Below are 10,003 nucleotides of genomic sequence, written 5' to 3' on the forward strand. Positions count from 1 at the left end.
TAGTTGTGGGTCACAATTAGGAGTGGGAATCTTGGTCATGAAAGTAATGCTGTTCACAGCCCAGGAAAGGAAAAGTGGGAGCTATCGCCGGGTCTCATGACTGGACACCTGGGTAGAGGTAGAGAGCATCATAAACAGTTGTGGGAGAGCAGTGGCCATGGGAAAGGTGTAGGAAAGAGGATAATGTAGCAGGTGATCACGGTTTCCAGTGCCTTAGGGATATAAGACAGACGTGGAGACATAGGAATAATTGGTAGAAGGTGACACTGAGACCAGGTGTGATGAACTGTATCCCTGCAAAATTCATATGCTTAAACCCTAATTCCAGTGTGATGGTATCTGAAAGTGGAACCTTTGGGAGGTAATCAGGTCATGAAGGTGGAGCCCTCACAATGAGATTAGTGAATGACGTTAAAGGAAGAGGCCAGAGAACTAATCAGTGCTCTTTCCACCATATGAGGATACAAGAAGTCAGTAGTCTGCAACCTGGAAGAGAGCCCTACCAGAACCTGAGCATGCTGACACTCTGATCTTGTACTTCCAGCCTCCGGATCTGTGAGAAATAATTTTCTGCTGTTGATTAGCCACCCAGCTTATGGTATTTTGTTATAGCAACATAAACTAAGACACCAGGACTAATGCTTACTCATCATGCTACAGGCTCACCAGGATGTTGCGTGGGGTGGGGAGGGGTGAGCAGGGGGAGATGTGGGTTTTGGTAAAGTGGGCGGATAGGTTAAGGAGCACAAGTATTCATCTGTATGAGTCACTGGGTCTGGGGTGGAGAGCCACTGAGGCCACTGATTTTAAATGACAGTTAAGAGGTGAGAGAAAGGCTGTGACTGGGGAGAGGACATCAAGTGCAGCACAAGAGGGCCATGGGCCCAGGTGATTCTTGGTGGCTGAGGTCGAGGCAAGGAATAGTCAGGCAGGGGAGGCTTCAGAGCAGGATGAGGGCTGTCTCTGACAGTAGGACCATCAGAGGTTTGGCTAGCATTGAACTCTGTCTGAGTTTGCCAAACACTTTCTGCATGCCATGTGCTAAGTAACATGTAGGAAGACCAAGAAGATGCCTGTGGTGTGGGGGCAGTTGGGTAGAGGAGGCTGTGAGAGCGTGGTCCAAAGAGTGATGTGCACATGGAAAGTGAGTGTGAATTGATGGACTCAGGCTCCTGGCATTGAGGACATTAGGGTGAAAGATGAACCCATATTTGGTTGTGTCCCTCACCATCTGGAAGACTCCTGGGGAACTGCCTGACAAGAGGGGACATGACCCTACATGCTAGGCCCAAAGTTTAGATGGTATTTCCCTGCCCACCTGCCAGTTGGTGCTGGGGGAGCACACAGTGATCACTGGGACCATGAGAGAGTGGTGCACATCGGTGGCACCCGGGTCTGTATTTCCTCAGAGGCAGGCATGTGGGAAAGAGAGGGAGCAGGGGATGAATGAGTGGGTAGATGAACTTGATTGTGGAGTGACCTGTCCCTATCATGACAGGGCTATGTGACCTTTGAAGACGTCGCCATTTACTTCTCACAGGAAGAGTGGGGACTTCTCGATGAGACTCAGAGGCTCCTGTACCTTGAAGTGATGCTGAAGAACTTTGCACTTGTAGCGTCACTGGGTAAGGCCCTTGCACCAACCCGAGCATCCTGGTCTCTGTCTGTCTTCATTTCCCCAAGACAGCTTCACCCTTTCCATAGCCAGACCTTGGACTCTGTTGACTTAACCACTTACTTAGGATGTGTGCTGTGGGTGCCAGTACTGAGCTGTGTGTATTGCCCCAAGCATCCTTCTCCATCAGCAGCGCTAACACCTGCTGCTGTAGGTGGTCTGGCAGGCAGGTATCTTGCAGTCAGCTGAATGGATCTCCTCTTACTTGCCCTCTCTTGGCTGGGTGACTGTGTTCAGATTCATGACACCTTGTGTCCCAAGTTCCCCCACCTCTGCAAGCTGACATTTTCTTCTGGCTACCAGTGTCATGATTGCAGGCATTGTCATACTCTATACTTATGGGAACCGTGGGCTGTTCTTACCCACTCTTCCTTCTAGGTCTTTAATTTTCTTCCCTGTGGGCTGTTACTTGCCGAGTTGCTCTGTGTCAGTGCTGACTGATCACATGTTCTGTCTTTACTATAGGACTTGATTCACACAGGTCCCACGTACTTAAACAACTTAGGCTGTGGGGAGAAACCTGGTTCTTCATAGGGTGAATGTGGTTTCAGAGAAGGCCTGGGCAACTAGGGCAAGGCATGATATCGGGGCTATTTTCAAATCATGTAAGGAACCTTCCCTGTGTTTACACTATTCGAGTGCAGATACCACTGGCCAGACCTCATTCCTATATTTTCTTCCCCATACTTAATACTTTTCTGTCTTATCATTTTATCTATGACATCTGTGATCTGGCTACCTCCACCTCTCTGGCCTCCATGTGTCACCTGGTCCTCTGCAGTGTTTTCCAATATTGACACATAATGCCTCATGAAGTATGTATGTAATTATATGAACTTGAACATTTGCTATTCAGTTTCAATTGGATTGTGCTGGGCTGGGGCATAACCAACCTCTGCACAGCATGCAGGTGTCAGCAGAAGATAGGCTACTGCTGAAGACTGTGGTGAGTTGTAGGGATTTGGGGACTACTTAAGGAAAACTTTTGAGACTATTGGTAGAGGAATGATTTGGAGACATTGCCTCTCCTTGTGCTCCATCCCAGCCTTGTGTCCTTCATCTGGTGAGGCTTCTCCAATTCTGTGATCTTCAGAGGCCCAGTATTGCCAAGCAACCCCCTGCTCAACTTACCCCCAGCTCCCTTATCCTCAGAACAAACCCATAGGATCATTCTTTTGGTGTGTGTGTAATGAGGCTTCCCACTCAGCATAGTCAACATGCATTTCATCAGCCATTCTCTGGTTTCAGGTTGTGATCATGGAACAGAGGATGAAGAGACACCTTCTGAACAGAATGTTTCTGTAGGAGTGTCACAGTCTAAGACAGGTCTGTCCACTCAGAAGACTCAACCCTGTGAGATGTGTGTCCCAATCCTAAAAGATATTTTGCTTCTGTCTGATCTCCCTGGGCAGAAACCACACATGGTTGGAGCTTGTGCAAACCGTCACCAGCACCAGAAGCACTGTGCTGCAAAAAAGCCCTTAAAGAGGAACACGGACAAAGCCTCCTATGCGAAGCAGTGCCTGCTCCATGTGTCAGGGAAGCCCTTCCCCAGTTGGGAGGTTGGGAAGGACCTCCCAGCCACGTTGGAGCTTCTGAGGTCCCTGGCCTTTCCCAAAGGTGAGGAGCCCAGCAAGATCACTGAGTGTGGGGAAGACATTCACAGTCAAAAAAGTCATGACAAGTTGGGCAAATGTGGGAAAGCTTCCAGGCACAAACAGAGCTCTGTTCACCGCACAAGAGTCTACACTGGAAAAAAGCTTTATGAGTGTAGCAAATGTCGGAAAACCTTCCGTGGCAAGTACTCACTTGTTCAGCACCAGAGAGTCCACACTGGAGAAAGGCCTTGGGAGTGCAGCGAATGTGGCAAATTCTTTAGCCAGACCTCCCACCTCAATGACCACCGGAGAATCCACACTGGAGAAAGACCTTATGAGTGCAGTGAATGTGGAAAATTTTTTAGACAAAACTCCAGCCTTGTTGACCATCAGAAAATTCACACTGGAGCAAGGCCTTACGAGTGTAGCCAGTGTGGTAAATCCTTTAGCCAAAAAGCCACCCTTGTTAAACACCAAAGAGTTCACACTGGAGAAAGGCCTTACAAATGTGGTGAATGTGGGAATTCGTTTAGTCAAAGTGCCATTCTTAATCAACACCGAAGAATCCACACTGGAGCAAAGCCTTATGAGTGTGGCCAGTGTGGGAAATCCTTTAGCCAAAAAGCCACCCTCATTAAACACCAGAGAGTTCACACTGGGGAAAGGCCTTATAAGTGTGGTGAATGTGGGAAATCTTTTAGTCAGAGTTCCATCCTAATTCAACACCGGAGAATTCATACTGGAGCTAGGCCTTATGAGTGTGGCCAATGTGGAAAGTCCTTTAGCCAAAAGTCTGGCCTCATTCAACACCAGGTGGTTCACACTGGAGAAAGGCCTTATGAGTGTGATAAATGTGGGAATTCCTTTAGCCAGTGCTCCAGCCTGATTCACCACCAAAAATGTCACAACATGTAGAGGGCTCATCAGTGCAGCACATGTAGAAGAGCCTTTAACTCAAGGTCTAACATTGTTTAGCTCCTGAAACTCCACACTTGTGAAAGGCTTTAGACCTGCAGGGAATGTGCTGTCTCTTTAGTATTACAGCACTACAGAGCCTTTGTGTGGGAGCCATCTGCCTGAAATTCAGCCTCATATTTCCAAAACCTTCATAAGGATGAGGTTCCCCATGAGGTCCAGGTGTGTGTGAGGCTTACAGGAGCTGCTCTGCTTATTCTAAACTGCCCAAGGCCCTTGCCACAGTTAAATCACTGTCAGTTTCTCTGGTAGAAGCCGTCTCCCCTCTACCACCTTGCACAGTGGGCCTCGGTCACCCTGACATGCTAAGACATGGCAAGCTTCTGTGCTCATTCCCCAGAGGAAATCTTGAACAGTCTAAGCCTTGAGGGGGAATTCATTCTTTTTTCGGGCTGATTAAAGCCTACATCTGACCTAGTTTTGGCTGGTTGGATCCAGCCGGGGTTCTGCTAGAGGCTAATGTGGAAGGCTTCCCTTCATGGAAATTCTTGGTCTTACATGACGTTTGGTTATTTTTCCAGCCTCTGAGTCACCACCTGGTAACTGGCTGCCTCACATTGCTTTGCTTTGTGTGCTAATAAAGGCCTTATTGTTAAATCTACCTGTAATCTTGGGGGTTTGTTTACTGTAAGGAGTGGGTGGAAAAGAGATTCTGTATGAAGGAATGGACAGCTTTGGTGGGCATCTCAGCTTTGCGCGTCTCTGTAGGAAAAGTAAAATGATGGTAGTTCTTGTTCTGGTTTTGGTCAAATTTGCTTTGCTGCCCAAAATCTCTGAGGACAAAAATGCAAGGATTCTGTTGACCTAATTTGTGGCTTGGATCCTCGTACTTTCTGTGAGACTAGAGGTCATCCTAGGAGAGGTCAGTTACTCACGTGCAAGTTCCTGTGCACATGAGTAGGATGAAATTGTTTCATTGTTCCCAGAGGATGTCATATAATGCCCAGCACTGTCGAGAAGCTTTTCACGAGGTTATTCAAGGAGATGTGCCCTGATATCAATCATTCTGTAGGCTGATGTCACTCAGAAGACAATGAGAGTCAGGTGTGAACCATATTTGATACAAATACTGGGTGTGGAGGACCCTGCAGCAAACCAGATGGAATGTGCATCTCATAAAAGTGCATTCACAAATCTTCCAGTGACTGGCTGTGAGCAGTCACAGGACCTAGAAATCTATGTCCAGTAGCTGAGGTCACTGTCAGCTAAAATAATCTAAAGGTTTTGTGGATTCTTGACTCTCTGGGTTGTTCACTTCAAGTCCATTGCTGTGGAGGCAGGAAAATGAGGATAGAGATAATGGAGATTCTATAGGTTAGGAATGTAGCTTTTGTGATTCTGCCAGTGTTGCTATTGTGTCAAATTGCAACAGCCTTCATTGCCAATATTTTCTGCACTGATGGATGCCAACATTTTCTTGCCCTTCTCTAGAAATGAGGAAAGAGATAAGGCAGTCAACATGGGGTTGCCAAGGCTTCCGGTTTCCCAAAAGTGGGAAATCAGATATTTGAACCATGTTTTACAAACCTTCTTGATGTATAAGTAACAACAACAGTTTATATGTGTTTATGGTGTATAATTTAAGAATTTTGTCATTTAAACTCATGAAATCATCATAATCATGATCATAAACATATCCATGATTCACCTTGTGCCCTTCTGTAAACTCTGCCTGCACTTCCCCAGACTGCAAGCATCCAGTGATTTACTTTCATTCACAAGAGAATAATTTGTGTTTTTCTAGAATTTTATGTGAATGTAATCATAGAATGTTTACTCCTTTTTTTCCTGATGTTTTTAACACTGCATAATTATTTTGAGATTCATAAATATCGCTTAGGTGAATAGTTCATTCTTTTTATTGCTGAGTGTTCTATTCTGTGTATATCTCATAATTTGTTTATCTGTTCATTTCTTAATGGGCAGTTGGGTTGTTTCCAGTTTTGGGCTGTTACAAATAATGCTACTATGAACATAGGCATAGAATTCCTAATATGCATATATATGTTTTATTTCTCCTGTGCCAATGCTACAGTATATGTGAACTGCCAAACTGTGATCTAAACTGTGCCCATTTGCATTCCCACCAACAGTATGTGAGCCTTCTTGTTTCTCTACATTCTTGCCAATACTTGGTATTGTCAGTCTTTTTTTTTTTTTTTTTTTTTTTCACTGTGTTGCCCGGGCTAGAGTGCCGTGGCGTCATCCTAGCTCACAGCAACCTCAAACTCCTGGGCTCAAGCGATCCTCCTGCCTCAGCCTCCCAAGTAGCTGGGACTACAGGCATGCGCCACCATGCCCGGCTAATTTTTTCTATATATTTTTGGTTGTCCAATTAATTTCTTTCTAATTTTAGTAGAGACGGGGTCTCACTCTTGCTCAGGCTGGTTTCAAACTCCTGAGCTCAAACAATCCGCCCACCTCGGCCTCCCAGAGAGCTAGGATTACAGGCGTGAGCCACCGCGCCCGGCCTTTGTCAGTCTTTTTCATTTTAGTTGTTGTAATAGCTTTATAATGGCATCTCTCTGTGATTTTGATTACATTTTTCTGGTATGTTATTGAACATTTTTTCATGGGTTTACTTGCTACCTGTATATCTTCTTTGAAAAAATTGTTAATGTCTTTTGCCTATTTTTAAGTGGATGTTGGTGATATTTCACTTTTCGTTAATAAATAGAAAGACATGTATAACAAAGACATGTTGGAACTTATTCTTCAGTAATGTGATGCACTTCTTTGCTAAATGGAAAAATTGTTTTTGAAAACTGAGATATTCACAGTGTAACAGTCACGGCTACTATATATTTTAAGTGTTATCTTCATTATTTAACGTATTTTCCATCACCTTCTTAGGCCTAATAATTCAATAAAGTAAATAAGCCCTAGTTTTTAGTATTTGTCAATTTCCTTGTAAAATACTCCCACCATAGCCAATTCCAAGTTGTCAAAATGATGTCATTGAACATGAGTTGGGAAGAGATGAGCAGCAGCTCACCCTTGTATTTTCACTATACTGATACAATAGCCACAAATTTCCTAATGTATATGTAGGAAAACAGCTTGCTGCATGGTGAGAGTAATGCCATCTTTAACCAAAATACCACCATGATGACCCATGATCTGCACCAAGGTCCTTATAAACAATGCCTGTAGCATAGATAACCCCTCCCTCCCAAAGATGCTTATCTAACCTCTCCAATGGTCATGAGTCATGGCAAGAAAGCCTGAAGATGTGAGCGTTGCACATTTTACCCTGAAAGTTTGGTATATAGAGGATACTTTCTGGAGGACTGTTGCTCCATGAATTAATATAAACGTGTTTGCAGACAGGATTTGTCTTAGGAGTTTTGTAGAGCTTTGCCCTGAAGGAATATGTGAACGTGTTGGTTTTCATTTCAAATGCTGTTAAACTCGGAAGGGCGTCTCTGAAAGACAGTAGCGGCTGTATCCCACAAGGCGCCACATTTCTCAGACCTAAAGGTTTGGATTTGCTTTGTAAAGCAAAGCGAATCTGTTAAAAACTACAGGCTGAGAGCTGACAATGGAGTGCCCCCTGGAACAGACAGCTTCCTGAATGGCTAGAAGCAAAGCTCTTGTTTGAACACTCTAGACTACCTGTCTCCATTCACAATAACCTAATAAATATGGAGCCAACATATCTCTTTTTAAGCCCTTTGTTAAGTGATAAACTTACCTGAGAACTTAGAAGTTAACCTTTGAAAGATTTTGTAACCATTTGCTCTCATAGATAGAACTAGTTAAAGGATCTGTAGAAACCTTTCGAAAATCTGTTAACCTGAGAGGAACTACCTGCTGTTATGTAAATCTGTTACCCCTGGCAATTAATGACTATTCCCTATAAGTTACCATGTAAGACCTCATTCGGGGCTTTTTGAGACCCACGGAGAAGCTCTAGGCCCCCTGAGATCCCGCTTTGCCTATAATCTTCATAAACTTATAAAACTATATCTTTGTCTCTGTGCATTCTTTTATTTCTTTTATTTTCCATTTTTCTCTATTATTTTCTTATCCCTTGCAACTCTACCAAAAGGACCCGGTTTTTTGCTGGGAGCTTAGCTACCTCCCCACAGAGGACAAGTGCATGAATCCATCATCTTGTGGCTGCACAAGACATGGCTTCTGTTTGTTAGTCTATGAAATGTTTCTGAGAAACTGGATTTGTCAGCCTCTTTCTATGGCCTCTCAGCTCCGTTGGCCTTTGGGGATAAGTTTGCATATACCTGCTCATCACAGAACAATATATATGTAAGAGTAAAACAGTAAAATAATGAAGAAGTGACAATTTTTGAGTATTATCTGTGCTTTTTAAAGTAGCTTAAGTGAAGTAGTGCCTCACAATAAATCGTGCATATTTAAAACATACAGTTTCTGTTTTGATATATACTTAAGTCCCTAAATCAAAAGTTTCCACCTGCCCTTTACAATCCATTCCCTCTGAACATGAAATAGGTACAAGATACAAAGACATGTTCTGTCCCTTCAAATAGATGTTTTCAAATATGTGCACACATGGAAAGGACTGTGTTGGTAAGCCCAGTGAACCCTTCCTCAATCTTCCATCATTATTGATCATTTCGTGCCTGTTCTTATTTTAACTATTCCCATACACATTTCTGGATTGTTTTATTTACAATTTGCACCTCTTGTCATTCAATGCTGCATCTCTTCCTAACATAAGAGCTCTCTTACATAGTCTTTATCACTTTATCAAACAAAATATTTAAGACTTCATAAAATATATTGCCAATGTTCAGTTTTCTCAATTGTCTTCATAATCTGTTTGTTCTTTAAGACATTCATTGTAATCAGATTTATATGTTATTTTCTAATCAAAGTGGTTGAAAGAACTTTAAAGTGAAGAGGAAATTATCTCCACTTTATACTCCCTGGGTATTCTCTGGGTTCAGAAGGCACGTGAAGAGTTCAAAAACAGAAACAAGTTCAAAATGCTTGGAGTAGAGCGGGTAGTGGGGCGAATGGCAAGGAATGAAACGGGGAATAGAGGCTCCTTGGAACAAGTGTCGTGAAATTTTAAAATTTCACATTTTCTGATGCCTCAACATTCCCGTAAACAGGCTGTGAGCACCATGCCCGGGTGACCACATGCACCAGTGTGATAAAGTTGCTTTCTGCCACAAGTTCCCCTTCTTGCCCTCCCCTTACTATGACCTGGTGACATTTAAACCACCAGTAAAATATCCCCACACCTTTTGCTTGTATACTCCACACTGACCAGCAATAGAGGCACTTGCCAATGGGCCCATCCACTATTTAGGCTTCAAACCACTTGATTAAGTCTTCTCCCTGGAAACTCCAATCATATGGTCCCCTCTATGGTGTGCTGTGCCTCCTTTTTCCAGGACTTGTGAGCACAATAAATCCTTTAATTTCACATCCTTCTCTGAGTCTGCTTTCTGAAGGTATGTTGCAATGATCCTTAAAGAATTCACAAAAGGCACTTACTTTCCCATTTACAAAACAGTGCAAATATTGGTGGATTCAATCATGATCCAAGCGTGTCAGAGGAGGGGCAAAAGTTTTCAGAAAATTGAATTAGAAGTGAAATAATCAGCATTGCTTGTGATTAGAAGATAATGAATATTCAATTAAAATAGATTTCTTTCGGGCCGGGCGAGGTGGCTCACGCCTGTAATCCTAGCACTCTGGGAGGCCGAGGTGGGCGGATTGTTTGAGCTCAGGAGTTCGAGACCAGCCTGAGCAAGAGCGAGACCCT

General features: G+C 43.6%; 1 protein-coding gene across 1 annotated transcript; it reads left to right on the forward strand.

The window, feature by feature from the left end:
* The first annotated feature begins 473 nt into the window (after positions 1 to 473).
* ZIK1 (zinc finger protein interacting with K protein 1) lies at positions 474 to 4,570 on the forward strand. The gene is made up of 3 exons (XM_012653603.1): positions 474 to 555; positions 1,499 to 1,625; positions 2,924 to 4,570. Exons 2-3 carry the CDS (start codon positions 1,592 to 1,594, stop codon positions 4,186 to 4,188), a joined length of 1,299 nt encoding a protein of 432 aa, XP_012509057.1. The 5' UTR covers positions 474 to 555; positions 1,499 to 1,591; the 3' UTR covers positions 4,189 to 4,570.
* The last annotated feature ends 5,433 nt before the right edge of the window (positions 4,571 to 10,003 follow it).

The sequence above is a fragment of the Propithecus coquereli genome, unplaced genomic scaffold, assembly GCF_000956105.1.
Source record: "Propithecus coquereli isolate 6110/MARCELLA unplaced genomic scaffold, Pcoq_1.0 Scaffold425, whole genome shotgun sequence".
Classification (NCBI taxonomy): domain Eukaryota; kingdom Metazoa; phylum Chordata; class Mammalia; order Primates; family Indriidae; genus Propithecus; species Propithecus coquereli.